We start from the raw sequence: 26,521 nt of genomic DNA on the forward strand, positions 1-26,521 counted from the left end.
ATAATTTTGAAAAATATACTCACCTCAGAAATCTGAAACTGCCGTCACTTCTCACCATAAACACCATCTAGACTATAATGGCCTCTGCAAACGCTTTTTTAGGAGTCTGTTTTGTATACTGAATAATCGCTGATGCAAGAGGGGAACGGCTGGAAAATGTGCAACCACGGAGACTGTCCTTGAGCGTTGGAAGAAGTAAAAAATTGCTAGGTGCGAGGTGAGGTGAGTATGGACGGAGCATGTGATTCACTTCAAATTTGTTTTCCATGAAGAGCGTCTGTACAATGGCCGCCCGATGAAGAGGTGCATTCTCCTGATGAAAGAACACAGCTGCAGCTGTTTCTTTCGCAATTCTGGAAGCAACTTGGTCCTCAAATCAGCTTCATAGCTTGTACCCATCATTGCGGTACCCTTAGGATAGCAATGCGTGAGTATAACGCCTTCGCTGTCCCAAAACATCACTTTTCTCAGCAATGGAGTAACTGGCGGCTGGTTCGTGGGCGAGGCTCCTTTCGTTTTATTTCATATGACGTTCGACATTGCTTGAACTATCGGACCCACGAACGGACATTGTTCACGTCCATGACACCACCACAGCATGTCTCAGTCAATTTAAGATGAATATGGATGGGTGTTACTCCACGCAGGTGAAGAAAATGGATAATCTTTCGATGTAAATGATGTCATTCCCAGTATCAAAAACATTTCCGTCCTTAGATAGCGCCACTAGCTTCCTATGGGTCGTATTGTGCTGTCATCTGGCCTCATCAACCTTCAAGAATGGATGTTTCTTCTCAAACAACTCTCACGTTTATAACTGCTTCAATTCATGAAGAAAAAAATAGGAGACCTTAGAACTTGAATGTACCTCGTATGTGGCCTATGGTCACATGGTGTGTGCTAACTAATCAAATGAACATTTAAAGCAGCAGACAGGCATTTGTTGAATCTTCTGAACTTGAACACTGCTATTTGTCTACTTGGTCGTGAACATAATTTCCTTGCACCAGCCTGACACCAGGGTACACCTGCCCTACACCAAGTGTCATAAAGTGCAGCCAACTAGAAGGAGCTCATACAAGCACCCTCCCAATACATGTATCTGTAGGGGATAGCACGGAAGAAAAACTGACATATAATACATATTTTTGTTCTTTCATTATTCTAATATTTAGCATACAAACATTTGAAGTAATAACAATTCTTTATATCTTTTCATTATAACTATATTTACATACTGCACAGTTGTTACATTAGTTGAAATCTAAACTAAAAATACAAACTGCTGACTTCTGTTCGGAAAACTCACTACATGCTTCAAATTTTTCTACAATTGTTCACTTGTCATATCATATTCTTTTTCTAATTTCGTCAGTTTCTCTGACATTGTGAAGACAGATTTTGTTTCAAAGTATGTCACACACCAAGCAAGCAGAACATGGGCAATTGCAATTGTGTTCAAAGGGGTAGAAATAGGTTTCACTATTTTCCTCCACAGCCTCAAAACTCCCATGAAGTCCTTGTGAAGTACTGGGATGTCATACGTAAAGTGTCTTGCAGCCATCTGAAGGAATAAAGAACGAAATTAATCATATCATACTTGACTCGGAACACTACTGATATCAGTGCTCACATTATACTACTACTAACTTGTTCATTGCATCCAGTTTTTTTTCTTTCTTTCTGGGAAGTGCTGTATGGTTTTTAACACACACAGCTGTAAAATTGAAATATATGTGTAAAAGTTTGAATCTTTGTAAATGATCTTGCCAATGTTGCTTTTTACTCGGTAGCCGGCGAAGTCAACGGTTAGTTTTTCTTAACAGCTTTCTTATTTGAAAGAAAGTAACAAAAGGGTCTTCACCCAGCTGGTTGGGGGTGGGCCAGTTTTGTTAGAGGTATAAATACCAGGCTCCGACTTGTTCCTTAGACAGTTACATAGAGCCACATGGATACATAGACAGATGTCTGTCTACACATGGATACATAAAGATACACAGAGAGTGTTTGCAGCAACTAGGGACTCATGAGCGAGTCATAAACTGCAGGGTCGGGTTAACGCCATGACAAATAGTTCGCTCGTAGCTCAAATTAGATGTACAGCACTTAATTAATGAGAGGAATGCGTGAGACTCTTCCGTGATAAACTGTGAGAGTGGGTTAGCGCTGTGTTAAATAGTGTGCTCATAGAGTGCAGTCTGGTAAAGTGCATTATGTATGGAGGAGGAGAGGCGTGTAAAATAAATTCTACAGATAAATTATCTTCGTGGAGCATCTTCTACACAAACAGATCATGGTGACATGATCAGGATGTTTACAATTTCATAAAAACAAAATTTCCTGACTTTTCCAGATCATGAACCAAACTTTTCTCGCTTAAATTCATCTAACACTATATTTTAGCTAACACCACACTTACCTTCTTATTTAACCAAGATTTTCGAACATTCACTTCACATGTAAAATTGATACGAAGGAATAGTGAATAGAAATTGGCTGTTGAAAAGGGTTATCTGGGGTAACCTTTTACGTAATACTTGGCACTTATTGACAATTTGTTTTCATCAAAAATCATAATTATTATAGCTGAAATATTGTAATAAAATTTAATATAGTATAGGTATTAATCCCAATATCTAACAAACACAACCAGCAAATTACACAGGAAAGTGCGAAATTGGCATTGGTATCAGTTCTCGATGCCTCAAAACAGTCCGATACAAACTGCAAAATAATGGAAAATGGACATTTCATCTTTCTTTGTGAAATTATTATTACTAAAGAAATCCAACTTGGTAATTTGTATTTGCACCTGTTGATATATACATGTTATACGCAGTGACATATTGAAAACATTCATGGTTTCATGTTGCCTGTCCAAATTATTACGTGCATAATACGCACCACAGTTTTTGGGGGCAAAAGTTTTGGAAAAAAGTGTGCATTATACATGTGTAAATAGAGTATTTACCAGTTGGTTTTGTTTTGCTTCTTAAAGTAAAATGCTCTTTTGGTAAGGAAAATTATGATATACCATTTAAATAAAAAATCCTACTTAAAGAGGCCATGTAAAAAACTGACACAAATAAAAATATTGTAAATATACTCTTAGGGTCCTACAACCATGCAAAGTTTTGTTGATAATAGTTCAATACTTCATCACAAAAAAATTTATGGGTTTATGCAACATTAAAAAAAAAGCATTATATGTGCAGATAAGTATCTTAGTGTAACAGTAAGCTAGGTTAGTAAGCTTGTTTCGTTGTAGGTACTGTGAATAGATATAGATGTCCTACTGTCACAAACCATTTTTGTGCCCTAAACAGGGGCAGACAAAATACATTTTATCATGAAATTTCACTTTTTTACATAAATTAAGGTGACCAGACATCCTGATTTTAGCAGGACAGTCCTTTTTTTGAGGGTCATGTCCTGCACTCTGTGATGACACTCCAAATAACCAAATATATCCTATATTTCAACAGTGTTCTGCAAAACATCCAGACGAATTGTTTACCTCTGTGAAACTGTTATTGCCTTTTAAATTAATAGTATTGTTAGTTTTATAGAAATACTTGAATATCTAAAAAACTTTTCATGCGAGCGATTACTGTAAAGCTTACATTTATTGTTTAGAGGCAGATATTGCATGCAGTCTGTTCATGATATGATATGCAAGGTACAGAGTCATGACTGAAAGTATATGAAGGCATGCTTTGAAAATTGAAAATAGCCCAATTCTGGTGATTTGCACGTTTCATGCATTGAAGAGGGTGATTACCACAACTGTGGTAAGAGAAATGTACGGAGGTTGTTCACTTTATATCCGACCATTTTCGATTCGGTGGTGACACCTGGCGTATCATGCTGGAACTATGGGTCTGCTGGTGGGAGTAGTGTTGTGTCTGACCTTGTAGGTGCGTGTGTGTTGGTAGTGAATGTTATCAAATGGCGCCGAAAATCAACCGGTATTGGGAGGGTTACGTAATGGCCCTTTTCCATGCTAAGTTTTCAAACGTATGCATTGTGAAACAGTGTCGGGAGAATGGGTTAACACTCGGGGTGACTACTGCGAAAGCTATTGTGGCTCGTTATACACAACAGGCTCTCCTTGCGAAACATTCACCCACGAAAACCACCATGAGAAGGGCTGCAAGCCGTGTACACCATCTTCTACCGCATCACATTGCCGAAAGTGAGACAAACTGCAAGAAAAGTACCTAGCGGGTTCTAAATGGAAGAAAGTTGTCACAATGGATGAATCATATGTCCATCTCACTGCTGGTGGTCACATTCGGGCGATCACATACCGTGACATTGACGGCAAGGGGCGCAGCAACTTTGTTCGTCAGTGCAGGGGAAGTTTCCCTCGTGGCTTTATGGTTGTGACGGGATTCGGATAAGAGGGTAAGTTGATGATAGGCAAAGTGGACAAAAACGTGAAGGTGAATGCCAGATACTTCCAAAACTCCATTCTGACACCTATCTATCAGAGAGACATCCCACAATTGTATGGAATGGACGCGAACCAGGTGATGATCCATAGGGACAAGGCTTCGAGTCATACCGCCAGAACATCACTATGTTTTTATCAGGAAATAGCAGAGGAAATAAGGAATTCGTGTCATTCCGTTTGAAGACATTCCTGTGAAAAGACCAGATGCCAGTCCAATGCATTTTTGTGCATTTGGACTGTTGAAACGACGTCTTCAACATCGCCGCCCGTGCACCCTGGATGTCTATGGAAAGCTTGCAAGGAGGAGTGGGACAGAATACCCATGACTGTCCTGCGCCGGAGCTTGCTGCAATGGAAACTGCGATGCCGGGCGATAGTCCACAATGCTGGGGGTCCAATAGAACATGATCGGTGGTGGCAGCGCAGTATCTCTTAAGGTGAGTACCCGTGAAAAATGGTCGGATATAAAGCGAACAACCTCTGTATTGTCAGTGTTGATTAATATTTTAATATTACTTCAAAATATATGGATATGTTGTGGTAAGAAAATAAGCAAACACACAAAAAAAACAATAAGAACAGGAGAAATTAGGAAAAGATAAGCAAAAGGATAAACGAAAAAGAGAGAAATAAAAAGGGGAACATTTAAGAAGGGAAGACATCCGTGGTAGAATGGTTGAACACTAGGATGCCAGGGGTCCTGGAGTCTAACCCCCGCCTGGGCATGGATGTTCTTTGTGAGTGTCCATTCATGAATTTAATCATATCATCACTCATATTCATTGTTGCAATCAGCCATAAGTGACAGAAAAGCAACAATAAATACGAAAAAATTAAATCAAATCAAGAAGAAAAAAGGATTAATGAGAATTGTGTAATATTTCAGGAGACATGTAAGCAGCATGACTTTTTCTTTGCCAAAGACGGGGGGAGTGCACTTTACCCTCTGCTCTTTTAGTTATAGATTCAATCTCCCCCGTACATATGCAATGGTTATCCTGCCTGTTGTTTCAGAAAATCTGGTAATCCTAATATAAATCCAAGTAACTGCTTGAATCGTCCTCCTCGGTGGCCATGTGGTCTAAGCTGTGCTTTGTGCTCCGACTGGGGGACGGCATGGGTTCATGTCCACCTGGGTTCTCGACCTGTGTATAGGGCTGTTGTGAGGAAATTGGGGAGCTATGAGTGAGTAGCGTAATCCGATCTCGAAAATCTCCTATAATGGCTGGGGGTTCGATGTGCTGACCCCACATCACCCCATTACCAGTTGAAGAACTCCACACCTCTAGGTAGGATTGTGGCAGGGAGACTGGCAGTCGGGATATAGGCCAAGGCCCTTCAAGGGCTGTCGCGCTACGAATTATTAACTGCTTGAATCAATAACATACTTATGAATAGATGGCAACACTATTTTTTTGCTATTGCATAACATATAACAAAATAATTTTTATGACAAACTATGGGACAATTTTCAATTATATTCATAAAACATTAAAATGCTGACCAAGACAAAATTTCCTTTAACATGGAAACAAGGCACAACAGTGTTATATATTATAGGAACAAAGCAGTGCTGCTATTCAATTCAGATAAATGTGGGGCAAGGAATTTCAGTACACACTTTTTGATTGTAATTGTGCCTGCATTGAGATGGAATGTCAACATGATGCCTCCTATGAAAGTCCTAGGCAAATTCAACTTCTTAGGATTGATAGTCCTCCTATAATTTTTGGAAAACATTTTGCAAAACATACTTAAATATAATAGAAAGTATACTTAGCTACAAAATGAATTATGGTTCAGATCTATAGCTTCAATGGTTTTTGAGATATTGATATTTATGTAAACTGCTACATGAGCAAAAAAATGCCATCTGCCATGCTGGCAAAATTTTCTAAAAATGATGATGCAACCACTGTTGGATGATTTGGTGTGGAATGACACCTCTTCCACCTCCTAGAATTCTACAGTACTGCTGCTCACTCTGCAGTCCACAGATGCATGTGAGAGTGCTCTTTCACAAATACGGAAGGTCGACCAGGCTCATTCTAGAGTATATTTATATGTGCACATGGCAGATGCAATCAGCTCCTCATGTTGATTATTACACTAGATACATAATAGCTATTAAGAATAACATGAACAAATATGCTAATTTCATGGTAACTGAAATGACATGTATTTCTTATGGAGAATAAAAACACTCCTTATTTAATATTTTTGGCATTTCTTACTCCAACATATTATACTTACTCATGTATAATGAGCACATTTTTCCAAAATATTTGCCCCCATAAACTGTGGTGCGTATTATGCACGGAATAATTCAGACAGCCAACATGCATTCAGACACTTGCATTGATTTTTCATATTTACGGAACCCTATGATGTTATATATCGTTGTAAAGCTTAAATCTGCAGTTTCTGAATATGGTAACAGTATTCCACTCAAGATAATGACACTAATGTGAAATGCGATTGAAATAAGTTCATCACAAAATGAAGGAACGTTCTGATTTCTATGATGCTTTGGATGAAAGAAAACAAGGAAAAAGGAAACAATAATTAAAATGTATTACTGGCCAAATAATAATATATATATGAAGTGTGGAAATTCCTTAATGGAAGAAATCTTGTGCTGCTAACTGCTAGTTTGAAGGTCCAGAATGTGCCCTGTATAAATGCTAGATTAGTCACAGAAAAAAGTATACCAGTATATATTTTGAAGAAATAGTAAAGAAGGAATGAGCAAAACCACATATAAAAGTTTTTTTTCACATTGTGATGTAATGTTCTGCAACACCAAGAAAAGCAGTGCAATTCTGGCGGAATTCAAGCATGCACCTTCTGTGACATGGGATGCATATCAGCTGTATTTATAGGGCAAGAAATAATATAAAATAACTTCCTGAGCACTGCAAATCCATAACGTAATTTTGATCTCGCTTTCTACTATTACAGAATAAATAAGGTGGTTAAAGAGTGAAAGCTTTGGGATGCTAAATACAGTGGAGGGAGAAGCGGGAGGTGGCATGGGTTGGAGACTTATTGTTTACACACGAGGACATTCTCCTCTTGGTCTACATAGCAACAAGTGACTCATTGAATAGGTTATGTTATTCACTCTTGATCAGCATAACAGCTTTACGTCCTACAACTAAGAAAGTCATTTCTTGAAACTGGATTCTACTGCACATTATATATGAGATATAATTTTTTGTAACTTTTACCCATCGAAAACGAGGGTGCGTATTATAGACGCACGCTCACTATACATGCACAAATACGGTATTCTTGCTTCTTTCCATTCATGTGTTTTGTATAGCAATATTAAGTAACCCCATCCTAGATTACTTATACTTTCATAAAGAGCTGATGTAAAGGCTGCATATATTTACTTCTTAACCAACCTCACACTTTGTGAAGGGAAGTGTACCTTTTTCTTTAAGGAAGCATTGCTGTGGCATATTTACAGATGCAGAGTACAGATGGGAACTTTACAAATAATGATAATTGATAATGAACCAGCCTAATAAAAAATGACAAATATGTAGAGGCATATTTTGACGGAAACACAAAATGTGAAATAACACACTGTGATTTTTATTTCTCATGGTTTTGGAAGATTTGTGGTGTATTTTCTTACCATGTTTTGTCACAACATGCTGCAAAAACACGAAATTTAGAATTTATTTACCAATGTGTAGGGACATTGAATTTTCGCGATGTGCGAAATCGCAAAATGTGAAAAAAAGATGCAATTTTGAACATTCTGGACGTAACTACACCCCCAATGATGAAATATGCACGAGTTTTATTCACGAAGTAATGTGAAATGTGTGCTTTTCACGACAAAACCGTGAAATATCATCAAATTAAGTAGAAAACACGCAAAAACCAGAAATCGAGGTTGCGTGCGCAAACTGTTGATTTGTAATGAAACGTTTGCCTAAAGTTTCCTACCACTTGCAGCTGAAGATCGTTTTATCTTCGATCACATCAGGAAGATGCTGGAAATTGTGATTTCCCATGCACATAATCTCAGTTCGAAAACTTCACTGCCTGTCGAGCTGCATTCCTTTCTTTCCCCAAATGTCTACTCAACTCAACTTTCAGTTTCATTGAACTTGCTAGCTGTAGCAGCTATAAGATTAGTCTGTTTTTTTTTTTCACCGCTGGTATATACCGCTGATCTAACATTTTATTTACCGCTCTCCTCAGTTTTTATTTACCATAAATTTGTCTCCCTACCAATGTGACACTTTCTGAAGTCTGAATTATCTTGTGGGTTATGCAAATCATGGAAAATTAATTCTCCTGTAAATATTTGAGAAGCTACAATGGACTTCTTTACACAGGAATAAATCATACTCTGATAAGTATAAAAATGCACTGTTAGAAGGGGAATGCTTATTTTGTGTAATTAGTATTTTTTTAAATCAAATGTAGGGTTATATTAAACATTTTAACATTGAATTCCCATTTTATATACTGCTTTTGATCCCGAAATCTGCCCAGATTTTGTACCTAAATCTTGATATTTTATTTACCATAAATATGTGAGACTATAAATATGCAATTTGCAAAAAACATAAATGATATAAATAACTACATGATGAAAAAGTATCTACACAAATTACACCTTATATTCATAACAGCAATAAAATGGCAGAATTTTGCACTCAATTACAATCTACTTCCAAAAATATTGGTAAAAATTGTAAAATTAACATCACATGCACCAATACTGTTAAAGTGCGAATGAATGTGTTTCATTCTTCTAAATTAAAAAAGAAAACAAAATTTTGAACTTTCACAACTTACCATAAAATTACCCACAGGGGATAGAATCAAAGGGTAGACTAATCCAAAACCCAATTGGATGAGTGATGATCGTACTTGAAGACATACGTTGCATTCAGTTTTCCGAAGAAGGACATCATTCACAATAAACTGTAAGGCAACAAAAATCAGATCATTCCAAATAAAGGTACAGTAAAGTTACTCTCATGAGTGTAGTGTACAATTTTAATTATTCTCTGCAGTTATGATAACATTAATCATTGAGTTCAGGAATCTAAACGCACGGCCATGAAAATAGGTGGCTGGGCAGAATTGCACTGGTTCCCGCGTACTGTGTGAAGGGGATCAAAATTTCACCAAAAGATACCGAGAATGTGTGAATGTAGTTGGCCAACACATTGAACAATGCTTAGACACAGGTTAGTACTTGTTATGCAATATAAATATAATTGGCTGCATGCTAAAGATATGTGCGTAAAAGTAAATGGGACGTCAGGGATTGTAAATGCCAGCATCCACACTAGGGATGGCCAAAAAAAATCCGGAATCTGGAAAATTTGAAATCCGGATTTAGAAAATATACTCTCAGAAATCCGGATTTTGATAAAATACAGATTTTGCAGGCAATCCAGATTTCGGAGCGAGAACAATTACGGAGGCAAGACAGGTTCTGGAAGGATAATGGATTACAGAGGGAAAACGAATTTTGGAGGGAGAAAAGATTTCGATCTATATTTTTAATAATTCTCTCATGAATTTAACAATATCCTCTAATCTACGAACCCAATGTCAGACTGTCTTCCACGTAGTACACCCTGGACTGCATTTAGCAGACTAACAAGACTATGGCATCTGGACTCATAGCCAGTACAATCCTATGTGCAGCTTTTTTTGTGGTTTTGTGATCTGCCTATGTGTGTTTGTCATTGTCCCTTCGTCTGCTTCATCTTATCACAATTCATCCTCATCTTCGCGATTAGCCAAAAGTGGCAGAAAAGCAAAGTTAAATACAACAAATAAATCAAATGAATTAATGTAATATGTCGTTCAACTAATAAAGTGTGGGTTATGATAAATTTGTTCTTAATTTAAAGGGATAATATAAAATATCCCCAGTAGAGCCACGGACGCTTCTGGGTTATAACAATTCCATTAACATTCAATGGAATTTTTACAACCCAGAAGTGTCTATGACTGTACAAAGTGAAGTGCATACTGAGCAATGAGAGAAGTAGGGAGGCCATATCAAGATTCACACAGGAAAGATAGATTGATTCAGTTGGTGTTTTAAGTAGTCCACTTTATGCACAGTAAGGCTAATCGGGAATGGACCTACAGTTTAAAGTGGGATCCGACAGGAAAGATAGCCAAGAGGCTTTACAACAGGTGACATTGGTTACCTTCGCTACTTTTTACTAGACTGGAGGGGATAGAGATAATTTTAATTAGAAGATTTGGTGAACGGATTACCCGTGCAAGCAGATGTGTCTTTTAAAACACAGAGAGAGGGGGATGATGGGTAATACAAGCAGAGAAAAATGGTGGAAGGAAAAAATAAGACGTACAACAGCAATGAGAAAAGGTGAAAGAAAATTCAGGAGTGGGCGAGGGAATATATGTATGTGAAACTCAAACTTTGTATCTGCCAACCCTAATTTATCAGTAGTATTTGGCTCCTGCCCAGCCAGTCAAAATTTTCTGGCACCGTGCATGAAAGAAGCAGACTGTGCTTAGTAATATAGTAGATTTTTTCCCTTCTTTTATAAAATTATTGCACTACTTTATATTTTCATATTTGACCATAAAATAATTGGTACAACTTAACAAAAATTTGGTACACGAGATCAGTTCCGCAACAATCAGATGTAATCTGATTTTTTTTTGTACATATGATACAAGAGCAGCAGCGGCGCCAGTATTAATCATGTAGGTGTGCTGAGGGGGCACGGAATGAAATTTTTGGGGTGTGATGTTGAAAATAAGAAAACATGCATTCTTTAGCCATTACATCAAATACCAATGAACATTCAATAGGCTTTTACGAAAATATGCCAATGAAACTGAAGACTACTAGTGACTTGTTTCAATTCTTTTTTGTTTTGGCCACTACAAGAGCATGTTTTGTAATTTTAAAACGAACAAAGCTTGTTTATGTAGGCCAATGACCATATACTGTGTCTTATAAAAGACAAAGAAATTTAAATAATAATAATAATAATGGTGGAAGAAAGACAACAGCCACTAATAATTGTAGAGAAAAATAGAGGAAAGCAAATGGGGGTTCTCTTTCAGATTAGGATCAATGTCTGTTGTCTACAATGACAGGGTGTTACAATGATTATATTGTTTTGTAATTTGAGTATGTCATACCTTCATATGTAGACTAAAGACCATGTGTGTAGTTTTCAAGAAATGGCACGTTACTTGATGCCATGTGCTACTGGTTGATATATCAACCATCTGTCCTCAACAGTAATACTTGCATGGTTGAAATATCGATCGTCCAACTTCCAAAGGCTAAAGTCCAGAATTGTACATTTGTTTAGCTGGTAGTGCTAATTTTAGGATAAATCTCTTACAACTTAATTGATTTGTCTTGTGGTTGATCATCCAACCCTGGGGAACATTCTTTTTTTTCCCTTTGAAGTCCACCTTATATACATATAGGCTAATTGGGACTGGACCTACAGTTTAAAGTTACGACTATGTGTGCATACCACAAGGCAACAACATTACCACTATGACATTGGAGAGGCTAAAGAACACTAGAGGTCCATCCAAATATTATCAACAAAGGTACATGTTGTGACATGTCTTGGTTGTTTTTATGTTACAGAACATACATTGTGTAAATGCTGTGTAACACAATATTTCACATGTACAGTCAGGATATAATTGTTGTTAGTGACTTACTGAAAAACATGAAATCTCTAAAATAACTGGTCTTGAATTTTGCCAAAAATAAATGCAAGTTATTGGAATTGTAGGATATGTTTTAATGATTACATAACAACAACAACAATTTCATCCTGACTGTACATAAATGCATTCTCGAGATTATTGGGAAGATGCACTAACAATGCTAGTAGCATTACAAAAGATCAAATGGCTACATTATTTTTTTTTACCTCATAATGAAACAAGGACCCTATTATAGAAGGTGTGAAGACAACTGTTAGATATGTGGATGCTTTCCCATAATTCATCAATTTCAACTTTCCTCTGAAATGGCTGTTAATATATATTGCTGACATTCCAGTAATAGCAGATAGGGCTCCAAATCCATAACGCAATGGCCATCTAAAAGAGAATTCACAAATCAGCAACAATCTTAAAAATTAAGTTGTCAAAAAGGGTCAAGAGTTCCAAAGAATAACAAGGACAGAGTACATACATGCAACACTTGTTGTTCCATTCTTCTTGCAATATTTCGGTCATTTTGCATGTTGTAAATGGAAACATTCGACGGATTTAAACTTTCAGAAAAATTACTTCAGGAAATAAAAACATCTAGGTGTATTGATTTAAATCACTTTTGGTGATTACAGCAGCCATTTTAACTTCCTGCTACTTGCACGTACGAACCTCCACACTGAGAAATATATCTCTGTTGCAGGCACAGAATACTAAAACATACTTCCGTGCATGTGCAGCTTAGTCAGTGTTGCCAGTCGCAAGTAAAAAATTATCGGCCCTATTTTTTGACATGTGCCTTGTATGTAAACTGTAAACAGACTTAATTTCTCTTGATTTAAAATTCACTAATTTTTGCAGGCAAAAATAGCAAACATTTTGTGTAGAATAATATACAAAATGCGAATCAAGTTAAACCGTAAATTGTGTCATTATCATCTGTAAATAAACATGGCAGCTGATATTTTGCAAACTATCATTTTAAAAAATGCCAAAATTCATCTAGAAAGACTGTAAAAATATTTTAAGTTAAAATTACATAGTACATCCAGAATGTTTAACTTTCAATGGAAGAAAAGTTACTGATTATAGTTTCATTAACACACTAACAAACATTTCCATAGTACATTCATATATTTACATATACTTTTTTATTTGCTTTAATCAAACTGTTCGGACTTTAACTAGGTGCCAAAAACCATACAAGCAATTTAAGCATGTTAAAAAAATCGATTTAAATTTTTAAAAAAACATTTCAAATAAAAAAATACCATAAAATGTTGATTTTTTAAAAATAAAAATCATAATTTTTATCCACCCTCTCACCTAGTGGTTACAGGACCTTGTAGTTGGTGGTGGGGCTTGCGTACTCTGCTGATCCCCTAGGCTATATCGGCGGTAGCATAGCTACTGGCAGGGTCTCCCATGCTGGGCAGGCTAGCGGGTAAAGAGCCAGACTAAGAAGCAACCTAACGGTCTATGGCTCCAAAGGCGGAAGAAGATGGATGTTCATCTCAACGGCTGAGGAGGTGGAAGAACCTACAGGAGTAATACCTCTTTAAAAAACCTTGGTCCATCTGGCTTCGGATGGTAGCACCTTGTAAGGACCCCTTACCAGGGATACGGTGAAGACCTCAACGGCATCTGTGGTGGAGAAGGAGACCTTTCAGAATGGCAAAACTGGCGGAAGGGACAATCCACCCTCTTGGGAGAAGAGGAAAATCACTACCTTGTGGAGAAGGGAAACTTCAAAGGCTAAGGGAGTAAACCCTGAAAGAAAATCCTGGTCCCCCCGGTTGGGGTTGGGCACTGTGTGGACAACTCAGAACTCAGCCCTGAAAAATTCCAACAGATACGAAACCACAATCAGAGCCTCGAAAGGATGGACATAAACTACGACAACCAAGGCAAAAGGATATGAACATTGAGATGGGTACATGGAATATCAGAACACTTCTCAAACCAGGGGTCCTGAGAATAGTCACTGACCAACTGATTAAATATAACATACAGATAGCTGCCCTAGAGGAAACAAGGTGGACAGGTAATGATATATGGGAAACAAAGACACATGTTATATACAGTACTTGCAAAAAGAAAGGAAATAGAGGAGAAGGGGTGGCCTTCATAGTAGAGAGAAGAATGAAAGAGAACATAATTGATTTTAAACCTATAGATGAAAGAATATGTAAAATAAGAATGAGAACTAAATTCATTAATGTAACCATCATAAATGTCTATGCCTACAGAAGAAAAAGAACAATTAATAAAAGATGACTTCTATGATAAACTAGAAAAGACAATAGACAGTCTGCCATCAAGCGATGCGAAGATGATAATGGGGAACCTGAATGCACAAGTAGGCAAAGAAGAAATTTATAAAGAAACAATTGGAAAGCACAGTTTACATGGAAATGATAATGGTCAAAGACTTATTGACCTGGCAATTAGTAAAAATATGATAATAGCATCCACAATGTTCCCCAGAAAACAAATACATAAATATACATCGAGATCACCTGATGGGAGAACCAACAATCAACAGACCATGTTTCGATAGTTCGAAGGAGAACAACAAGCATTATAAATGTACGATCATACAGAGGGACCAATTGCGGAACAGACCATTACCTAGTCAAAGTAGTCTTCAGAGGACGAATAACAAAATCACAAAGGAACAAAACAGAAGTACGATATTAAGAAACTGACAGAAAAGATACATAGTGAGAGGTTTAAGAAAGAATTAGCACACAAACTAGAACAAGTAGGCACAACCAACATGCAAGTAACAAAAGAAGCAGAAGTGGAAGAAATATGGAATAATATAAAATCAAATATTGAGGAAACAGCAAAGATAGTGTTAGGACCAATGCAGTACAACAAAGGGAAGGAATGGTTTGATGAAGAATGCAAAAGGGCCATCCAAGAAAGAGATACAGTATATCAGTCATATCTAGATAGACCAACAAGAGCAAAAAAACAAAAACTGGAAGAGCTAGGAAAAAGAGTGTACAACATATGTCGTAGGAAGAAAAGAAAAACATGTAACAGAAAATCAATAAAATCAATCAAGACTTTAAACAAAGAAATACATACATGGCATACAAGGAAATAAAAAATATAAGGGAAGGATTTAAACCAAGAACAAACATCTGCAAAGATAAAGAGGGAAAACTGCTGGGGAATGAAGGCAAATATTAAATAGATGGGCTGAATATTTTGAACACTTACTGAACAACACAGAACCCCAAAATGAGGACCAAGGAGGGAAGAAGAGTCAGAAGAACCACCCACACTAGCAGAAATTCGAAAAGCTATTCGGAATCTAAAAAATAACAAAGCACCAGGGAAAGAGGATACCAGCAGAAATATAGAAATATGGAGGGAAGAAGTTGCTAGAATCCCTACACTTACTCCTATGCAAAGTCTGGAGCCTAGAACATATGCCAGATGACTGGAAAGAGAGTATACTTTGCCCCATATTCAAGAAAGGGGATAAACAAATGTGTGAAAATTACAGGGGAATATCGTTGCTGTGTGTAGCATACAAGATATTGACAAGCATACTTAGGAAAAGACTACAACCATATGCAGAAGAAGCATTAGGAGAGTACCAAGCCCCGGTTTAGAAAAGGCAGATCTACAATAGATCAAATACCCACAGTCAGACAGATACTTGAGAAGTATTGGGAAGGGAACATAGAAATAACACAAATCTTTGTTGATTTTAAACAAGGATATGACTTCATTGATAGAACTAAAATTGGAAACATATTGAGTACATTAGAACACCCACAAAATTATTTTGATTGGTAGAAATGACGATGCAGAACACCAAAGCACGTGCGATGATACAAGCAAATATAGGAGAGAACTTTTCAGTTAAACAAGGTCTCAAACAAGGAGATGGCTTGGCACCACTTCTGTTCAACCTGTCTCTGGAATATGTGATAAGGAAACTAATGATAGATACCAGAAGAACATTAGAATATAAGTCGGCCCAAATAGTTGGGTATGCAGATGACATCAATATCATAGGAAGATCAATTAAAGAAGTAGTGGAAACACTAGACGAGAAAGGGAAGGAAATTGGATTACAAATTAACACAAATAAAACAAAAATATTAGTCCAAACAAAGAAAGCAAATTCAAAGGAAAATCATATAAAAATTGGACAACATGAATTGGAAGTGGTATCAAGTTTTCCTTATCTAGGAGTATTCATCATGGACAAAAATGATGAAGATGATAGAAGTAAGAAATAGATTACAAAGAGCCAATAAAGCATACTTCTCATTACTACCATTAATTAAATATCACAGAGTAAACCATAGAGCCAAAGTTACGTTGTCTAAAACCCTAATTCGTAGCATAATTATATACGGGAGTGAAACATGGTCATTTAATCAAAGCGCAGCTGAAATGGTAGACTTATTTGAACGGAAAATACTGAGGAAAATATTTGGGCCAATAAAAGTGGAAGATATTTGGAGAATAAGACCCAATCAGGAATTACTTGAACTTTACAAAGATGTACCCATCAGCTTATATAAGAGCTAAAAGGTAAGAGTGGGCACGACACGTAATCAGGATGGATGACAGCCGAATCCCCAAGAAGGAGATGCAAGGAAGTTTTGGAGGAAAAAAGACCAGTGGGGAGACCCAGAAACAGATGGGAAGAAGTGGTTGGAGCAGATGCAGTACAACTGCTTAGAACTAGGAATTGAAAGAGAGCAGCCTTGGATAGGATGGGATGGAAGAGGAAGATTGGGGAAGCCATGGACCGAATACGGACTGGAGATAGAAGAAGAAGAAGTTTTATTTACCGTCGATTGAAAACAATTTACCATTTCAATGTCGAGCACAGCTCTTATTATTTTTTTTAAAAAATGAGAAATTTGGTGAAAATAACCACAAAAATCCTACTGATAATTCAAATATATTCCTAGTGATAAGTCAAATATACACAAGCACATATATAGTGAAAGAGTGCCAGCTGTGGCAGTCCCGTCGGTAGGAAAACTTTGTGGTCTTGCTTTCAAACCCTTAAAGCAAATCTACTGGAACACACTACTGGACAAGGTGAAGCCATCCTTCCAGGCATTCTGTTTGCTACCAGGTACCTCAAACACATCCTGTGTTCGGTGACACAATATAACAATATACTATCCTGAAGATAGAACAAGTCTCTGATACAATGAAATACCAAACCATTTACGTTGAACACAGTTCCATTACATAATCTAACCTTTTCCGAAACTAATACTATGTAGAATTACACCACTGTTAGTGATGTGTGTGAAACGGTTCCTTGACTGTACATGAATATTTCAAGTTACAGGAATTCTACCCATGGTATGTCAAAGTTTAACCACGTATCATGGAAAACTTTAAGCTGTGTGCACGTGAGGTGTAAAAGTGCATGGCATGGAACCCAGAACCAGAGTGAAGGAGGGCTCTTGCTTGCTTGTGAATGTTCTAGTTCCATTTCGATGGACCTATCACAGGTTATCACTACCTGACAATTTTACCTGTAGAATTCAAAGTACACAAACACCAATCAATGCATTTCGTTGTACTTTTGTTATTTAGTATTCTGCCACCTTTGCCTAATAGTGCACTGTGCTAACTATTCTGCCATGTAGGTCAACTAACACCTAATAAGGTCACTGTTTACACACCGTGTGTGTGTGTGTGTGTGTGTGTAAAACCAGGTGTAGTGGCTAAAAGTCCAAGCCTTTCATCATACACTGTCTACATGTAGAATGTAGGCTATCATTGTTTACATATGGACACCAATACACAACACTATTACAATTTACAGGTGGTGGACATTGAAACAAACACCAGTGATTATGTAACACTTTTATTTAACTAAAAGCTAAAATATACAAAACAGTAATTTTGCCTGTAGTATTATATGGGTGTGAAACTTGGTCCCTTAAATTGAAAGAGGAACATAAATTGAGAGTATATTTGAAAATAAGATCCTTAGGAAAATATTTGGACCTAAAAGGGATGAGGAGACAGGTGAGTGGAGAAGGTTACATAATTTGTATTCATGTCCAGATATTATTAGAATAATTAAATCAAGAAGACTTAGGTGGGCAGGCCATGTGGCACGAATGGGAGAGGAAAGAGGAGTTCACAGGATTCTTGTTGGGAAACCTGATGGTAAGAGACCTATAGGAAGTCCAAGACGAAGATGGAGGGACAACGTTGAGATGGACCTGAAGGAAATCGGTAGGGATGGAAAAGAGTATATAGATCTTGCTCAAGATAGGGACAGATGGAAGGCCTGTGTTGCTGAAGCCATGAACCTTTGGGTTTAGGAAGGCTAGAGAGAGAGTGCTGCTGGAGGGCTTGCCTGCGCCACCTGTTACACAACGTAATGGGAATTGGAGCACATAGGTGTGTGCCTGCAAGTCACATTGACACAGTAGTAGCTGGACTGCACGTCAAATATTTGGTTTCGTGCAGTAGAATGGGGGACATATCAGAGTTCCAAAGAGGGCGAACTGTTGGTGCTCCCCTCGCTGGTGCATCAGTAACAAAGACTGCGATATTTGTAGGATATCAAGAGCTACAGTATTAAGGGCCATGGCAGCATACCAGAATGAAGAACGAACCACATCCAGGAGGAGTAACTGTCGGGGGAAGCGGAAGCTGTTTGACAGGGATGTCAGGGTGTTAAACAGGGGGGGAAAAAAAGAAAAAAAAAACTGCTGCAAAAGTCACAGCAGAATTTAATGCATACACACTTGACTGAACCTGTTTCTACCAAAACCATCCACCGAGAACTTCATAGGGCCAACATCCATGACAGGGTTACTTCACCAAAGCCCTTGGTCACTAGCACCAATGCCAAAAAGGGGAATGACTGATGCTAGCAGCACACACCGTGGACATTATATGATGTGGAATGTGTTGTGTTCTCAGATGAGTCCACCTTCACTATTTTTCTGACATCTGGAAGAGTTTATGTGTGGAGAAGTCCATTCGAAGCATACCAACCAGTCTGCTTAGTGCCCAGAGTGAAAGATGGGGGTGAATCCATGATGGTGTGGGGTGCAATATTGAGGTCATTCTGGAGGACCGTCAGCACCCTATGGTGCAAATATTGTTCCCGGATGGTGGTGCAGTATTCCAGGATGATAACACACCGATAGACACTGCTAAACAGGTCATAGAGTGGTTCGATGAACATGAACGTGATGTCGAACATCCGTCATGGCCCACCCACTCGTTGGACCTAAACATTATTGAGCCCTTATGGGGTCTTTCAAGGATCACGTACGGTGGCGTTTCCCTACACCAACAACATGTCGTGAACTCATCGGTGTGCTTCAGGAGGAATGAATGACTGCAAATCCCTCTCACCACTGTGCAGGACCTCTACTGGTCGACTCTTGTTGTAAAATTAAGGAAACAGCGAGGAAGTGAAAGAACTTCAAATCATGAGGAACTAAATTGGATCTGAAGAAAAATACAGTGAAAAGTTTACATCACATGTTACAAATCAATTAAAATTTGTCTCTAATTTATTTTTGATACAAGCAAGTAAACACATTTCTCGATGTAATGTTTCGGGGAAACATACGACTCTTGTTATAATGAAAACAAATCCTCCCAAAATATTACATCGAGAAATGTGTTTACCACTCCCTTGTAATAACAATAAAAAGGAAGAATATTTCTACAATACAAAAAGAATTAAAACTTGGGTAAAACTATCAAAGCCGGGAATTGTCTGTACCTCTTTTTTTCTGTAATTGTTGACATTCGTACTTACTTATTCTGCATTGCGAAAGATTGTTTAAGAAGGGATTTCGCTTTTTTTAACGAAATTAGTATCTATTGTCGAAATATCGAGCAATTATTGTTTGTTCTTTTCTAGCTTCCTGAACACGCAAAATGGCCAGAAAATCTTGACTAGCATTGTGTTTCAACCTTCATAACAGAAAAATTACCGCATAGCCCCAAAAACCATTCACGATAGCCCCACACACCATCACGGTAAGGTTAGGTTGCTTTAGGTTGGGCAATATAGTGAAAAAACTGTGTGTTTGGAAACACTTACCGGGGATTACGTCATCAGATGCTCGCAACATCAGGTTCAAATACATGGATGGAAATGCAAGCAACAGCTTTTGTGCATCGGACGGACATTATTATAGAAAAATACAAGAATTAGCGGCCAAATACATTGAAAAATGCGAGAAAACACTTCTACGACCTTCCGAAATTACACAGAAACTCAATTCCGTAATTACTTTCTCCTGTAAATTTGAAGAAATCCAATTCCCGGCTTTGATAGTTTTACCAAAACTTGTTATCTACAGTTAATAAATTGTTTACAAACCACCTTACACATCTGACTGAGGTTTCCATTCTGATACCATCCTCCATTGATGCTCCAAGGCTTGCTGTGGTGACAACCGTACACTATCTTCAGGCATAAGAGAACCTTCATATTTCCTTAAAGCCATAGTCTACTTCAATCAATCAGCTTGAAAACAAACAAAAAAAGAAAGACATATTAATTAAAGCAAGTCTTATGTTTTGCAGACAAAAAACATGTATCGAATTTTTCAGTGAAATGATGAAGGTTCAACCAGGACTTGAACTTGGGTCTCTGGCATACTATGTCATTGCTTTACCAACTGAGCCAGCCCTAATTTTATCTCATTTTTCAATGTGTCTGGCAAATTGTAATCTAAAGAAAAAACATGTATGTTTCACTAAAAAGTTACTTAAATGGGAATGACAACTCCCTATTTTTTATTTTAGTTCACATTTATTTTCAGCCACTTTTGGCTAATTGCTACAATGAGGACAAATAATAAATGAAATTAAAGATGAGACCCTTGTGAAGAAACCATGCTCAGCTGACAACTCAAACTTGGAACCTTCAGTGGTCACTTATCCAACCCACTTTTACTTCTCACAAATAAATAATCTTTCTTACTTCTCATTCTGGAAGTTCAAATTGGAATTGAGATAAGTAGCCAAATAGAAGCATAATACAGAAAAAAAATACCACAATGGTGGTGTTACAATTTTATATATGGTGGTAAAAGTACTCAGGGTTTTGTTATTCCTGCTTATTGATAGAAAGCTTAAATCACCAAAAATAAAAAAAATCAGAGGGAAAAACATTTTCAGTTTCATTATATTTGAGCAATTGGATTTTGTAGTGTTAGCACTAACGCATGCACACTGTTCTCTGTGTGCATGTAAAAAGGCTTCAGAAAGCTGAAACATGGCTCACTACATACATTTCTTTCCATTACAAAAAGGGGATACAGCTAATTTTTTGAGATGATGTACTCAGAACCCATTGCGTGATGGGTATCATATCATATGTATATATGTGTGGTCTCTCCGATTGTGCAGTGGTAGCGTCATTGCCTTGTTTGAAACCCAGTGGAGGCACATAGTGGTTCGGATTCCACTTTAAACTGTAGGTCCAGCTGTGATTAGCCTTACTTTGCATAAAGTGGACTTAAAACAGCACATCAATCAATGTATATACAGGGTGACAATTAATGCACTATATGAAATAAAACCCTCATCATTTCTGAACGGTTCGCGTGATGACTGCGTGGCTGGCCTGCCACAGGGCATGATGGGAATTCGTATGCATATGCGCATGCAACGTGTTGATGTCGGCCATTTGTAAGTGAAAATGTCATGGTCAGGAGTATTTTGAGGACCGCATTCTGGCCCTGGGGTACCCAGAGGCCACTGGAAGGGGACTCGCTTGGCTGCCATATTCCCCGGATCTGAACACATGTGACTCATTTTTGTGGGGCTATGTTATGGACAAGGTGTACAGAAATAACCCCCAAAACCATTGCCGAGCTGAAAACTGCCATTCAGGAGGTCATCGACAGCATCGATGTTTCGACACTTCAGCGGGTCATGCAGAATTTTGCTGTTCGTCTGCCCCACATCATAACCAGAGATGGCAGACATATCGAACATGTCATAACCTAAATCCGAATGTCTGTAGTGCCGTTTACATGTGCAATACAGTTTGTGTACTACGTGGTTTGTCACTAATTTCTGTTTTATTTCATATAGTTCATTAATTGTCACCCTGTATGTGTGTGTTATAGATCTAAACTGTTCTCATGAGAACATGGGGTGTGGGAGTAGAGGGAAGGACAGGTCCTTTTCAAGATTTTAGAGATAGCAGAAAGTCTTTCGCTGCGGTCTTGTGTTCTTGCGGAAGTGAGTGGGAGTTGATTTGCGTCAATCACACAGAGTGCGTGTCTGCGGCATCAGGTTGCTGCTTTTGTTTGTGTCCAGAATACTTTTGAATTGCTTATCCAGTGCTTTATATAAGACTGTATTTCAAGGAATTTAAAAAAAAATAATATATTGCAACGACTTTTGTGTTACCAGATGACACACTTAAAAAAAAAGGACATTTTCAGATTGCAAAAAGTTAACTTTTCAATGCAGCACTACGAACACACGTTTTGTGCTTACTGCTGGTTTGGTGATCTTATAGATCACACACCCCTGTAAAACAATTTTACACCATTTCCGTATAACTAATAATAGGCCTCATTATAGGCAAATGTCTGAATATTGTAATATTTATTCACTATGCCCGTAATATTATACGGTTGTGAAACTTGGTCTCTTACTTTAGAAAAATATCATAAATTGACATTTTGCCTCGGAGCTGATTCTTCCAGGCCTAAAGTCAGGAAACAGTTTTTGTAGGTCGTCACTAAAAACACATTTGCATTTCGGAATGGTTTAGATCCCTGAACTTCACATCTCCACTAGCATGTAACAACTAAGAGTAGGATACAGCATTTAAAAATTACTGTTCATTTCTGAATTCTGTCATGAAGCTCAAATCAAAGTAAGCCACAGCATATTGTATATTCTTACCTATTGTTAAAAACTTGATGCTCATCAAAGCTGCTGCGGTAGATGTCACAAATGCTTTGAAATCAAAACGGTACTACTTTACTATACCGGAGACACCTATCAATGATTTATTTTGCAATTTTTTACATTGATAACGTACTATTCTGCGTTGCAGAACATTTCTTTAGGTGAAATAATGGATTTCTAATGAAAATAATGTTTATTTCTTACATACGATAGCCCCACGAACCATCACAGGGACGAGGTATGCCTACTAGGTTAGGTTAGGTTCCATTAGCACTCCTTTCGTTCAATTTAGCATATACGGACAACATCGGAATTACAAATTCCACGGCATCTTCCACACCCGGCAACAACTTCACGACACACCATGTTGTAGCAGCAGCAATAGCACGTCGGGAATAGATATTCGTAGAAAACCACATGCATTCGCATTAAAATGGATCAAAACTACATTCCCGAAAATCAACAACGGTACAGAAAATGATCTGCGTAAGTACTTTCTCCTGTAAATTTGAAGAAATCCGTCTCCGGTATAGTAAAGTGTTACCATCAAAACCTCACGTGGCGTGGCGGTGACAACAGAAGTGACGCAAGGATTGAACAATTTATCTTTGTTGGTAGAGCAGTTTCTTGTCTTTGTGCTTGCAACTGAGTGTTGTATTTCTTTAGTTTGAAATTGAGAACGGAAACAATATTAACAATTATTTACATTTTATTATTATTCTTGAAGTTAAGCAGTTTCTTTATCCCAGAAAAGACGTTATTTCCAAATTTTCCTAAAAACCTGCCCAGGACCCAAAAAGGAGGTTTAGTCCAGGTAAAAGAGGACGTCTGGTAACCAACCCTAAATGACTTGCACTGGTTACAGTGAGCACTTGTGTGTTTCTCACTCAGGGCGCATTCCCCCAACTGTAATAGTGGAGTCGCCTGTCGCTACGTCACTCCACTTCCGTTGGGGATCATTTCCAAAGTGGTGAGCTGTACTAATATATGTACCCCCCACACACACACATGAATATGTCTTGCACCCTGGCCTTGCAGTGTAAGGTGTCATGCTATGGGATTCACACAGGTTCTCTCTCCTGGGGAGAACCATAACCACTTTTCTCCTAAGATTTTGCCTGTGTATGGAACCAGTGATCACCAACCATTGTGAGGAAATTGGGGTACTTTTAACGTATGAGGGAAACACCTATGAATCATATATTTCGGACTTCTTTACATTGCTAACGTGTTATTTTCGAAAGCGGAACATTTCTTAAGGTGAAATAATGACTTTCTAACTAAGATAATGTCTATTTCTTCTATTTACGAGTACTTACTGTTACTTGTTGTTTCGAATCTGTAACACATTATGGCCGTGATAGCGTACTGGTTTAGGGGGCGTTCTGAGAGTGTTTTGTCGATTTATGCAGTGTTGCAAGCTTGTTCACCGGAAAAAATCTACTTTCGTGCCCAGATTTGAAATTATGCTAATACGTTTATACCATTGACGTTAGCCTCACAAATCATTGACGCTAGCCCCACAAACCATTGACACTAGCCCCAAAAATCATTCACGTTAGCCCCAAAAACCATTCACGTTAGCCCCAGAAACCATTTTCCATAAGGTTAGGTTAAGTTAGGTTAGGCAAGCATAGTTTAAAAAAAAATACTCGACACGTTCTTCTAGTGAAAACATGGCGAGGCGGAAACACTGGCTACGGGGTTGCATCATCTTAACACACCGAACATTGCACATTGCACTCTCGTGCAGAAAGCAAATGACGGGAGCATAAACAGCATGTCGGACAGAGATTTTCACAGAAAACAACACGCATTCACATTAAAATGGACCAAATCTACATTCAGGAACTTCCACAATGCTAAAGAAAATGATTTCCGTACTTTCTCCTGTAAATTTGAGGTGGCCGCGGTGGCTCAGTCGGTGACGCGTCTGACTACCATGCTAAAGGTCCCGGGTTCGATCCCCGGCCGGTTCAAATCCGGGAACTTTTCTAACGGTGGAAGCGGCCCCGGCGCCTACCCAGCGTCGAATAACATGGGTACCTGGGGGAAACCCTGGGGGGTAAAGGCGGTCAGGGGCGTGATGCTGATCACATCACCCCCACTCACGACCGGATCAAGAAAGTGTGGGGCGTTACCCCCACACCCCCTATACGCCTTCATGGCGTGGTGCTAAGCACAGGGGAACACTTTACTTTTTACTTTACTTTTCTCCTGTAAATTTGAAGGAATCCGTTTCCCTCAGACGATAATGTTACTGGAATTGGTTAACTATGAATGCGTAGCACAACCCAGTCATGGAAACCTACAACGACAGCTGGAGGTTTGTCGTGTTGATCACTCGTCACCCCGTAACTGGTTGGATGATTTCACACCTCGACAGATAAGAGTGAAGCCAGTAGTAGGCCCTGGCCCTCACGGGATGTTGCACTACGGGTTATTTTATATTTATTATTTTACTAATACGTACATACTGTACTGTACCTTTATGTTTTCCTTGCCTTTTAATCAAGGGCGTACGGAATAAAATAAATAAATTATTATTGCTGGTATACAGCTGTTACTAACATGAATGGCTGAACATATTAGTAGATACGAAAACGTACTTTACATTGTAAATTTTACCATGTTCATCTTCCAAGAATTTTACTTTACATTATCACTGATTCATTTATGTGACGAATTACAATAAAAAAAATGCTCCCTTGTACATAAACAACAGTCTACATGCATGTGCTACGGTATATAACACTACATAAGCATGAACACAAAATTTATTTCAATCGATGTAATTAAATCTTTAAGTGTTGTACCTGTGTGTTAAACTAAAAAATCACTGATGAAATTAGAGTATTGGGAAAAAATGTTACTCTCTCGGAAAATCTGTGCATCAATTTACTCTTTACGGATGACACATGACCTGCGCACTAAACCATGACAGAAGTCACATATCTAAAATCAAAACAAAGAGCAGTAACATGTTCGCAACCACCAGGAAAACGTAGATATATTTTAAAACATTACTTAAAACGTCTTCAAAAGCCGACTAGCACACACAAGTTGTAAACACCATGAGCGCTGCCATTTTGTGACGTCAGAAATTGTAAATGACCAATCACCGTTGCAAGATACTCATTTGACAAACCGGAGATGTAAGGACGCCATATTTGAGGCAGTGGTGCAGTGTTTATGTACGGCTTGGAAGCTTATTCATCTTCAGCAGTAATTATACTTGTGAAAATTAAAACCGTGAGTGACTTGACATTCGTATATTCGTTCAGACTATACCGTGAACGCAGAGTATCAAGTGTGCAGAGTTTCGGTACTTAAAAATCGAAAGCCGCAAAGAGGCGGAGAGACTAGTGAACCTGTGAGAGGTGCACGGATCGAGAAACCATCATTGCAGAAGCCCTTCTTCTGCAACTGATC

At 38.1% G+C, this 26,521-nt stretch overlaps 1 protein-coding gene across 2 annotated transcripts; it reads right to left on the minus strand.

The window, feature by feature from the left end:
- Nucleotides 1–1,173: 1,173 nt before the first annotated feature.
- Nucleotides 1,174–26,186, minus strand: LOC145981684 (transmembrane protein 126). Of its 2 annotated transcripts, none has more exons than XM_083115075.1 (5): nt 26,117–26,186; nt 20,543–20,681; nt 12,388–12,559; nt 9,281–9,409; nt 1,174–1,564 (listed from the first exon to the last, which is right to left on the minus strand). In XM_083115075.1, the coding sequence occupies exons 2-5, from the start codon at nt 20,659–20,661 to the stop codon at nt 1,328–1,330; spliced, it is 657 nt and encodes a 218-aa protein (XP_082971201.1). In that variant the 5' UTR covers nt 20,662–20,681; nt 26,117–26,186; the 3' UTR covers nt 1,174–1,327. The 2 variants fall into 2 exon arrangements, with proteins under 2 accessions (XP_082971201.1, XP_082971200.1); XM_083115074.1 differs by having other exon boundaries at nt 1,177–1,564; nt 25,906–26,177.
- Between the last annotated feature and the right edge of the window lie 335 nt (nt 26,187–26,521).

Source organism: Lepisma saccharinum, chromosome 30 (genome assembly GCF_977018435.1).
Source record: "Lepisma saccharinum chromosome 30, izLepSacc3.1, whole genome shotgun sequence".
Taxonomy (NCBI): domain Eukaryota; kingdom Metazoa; phylum Arthropoda; class Insecta; order Zygentoma; family Lepismatidae; genus Lepisma; species Lepisma saccharinum.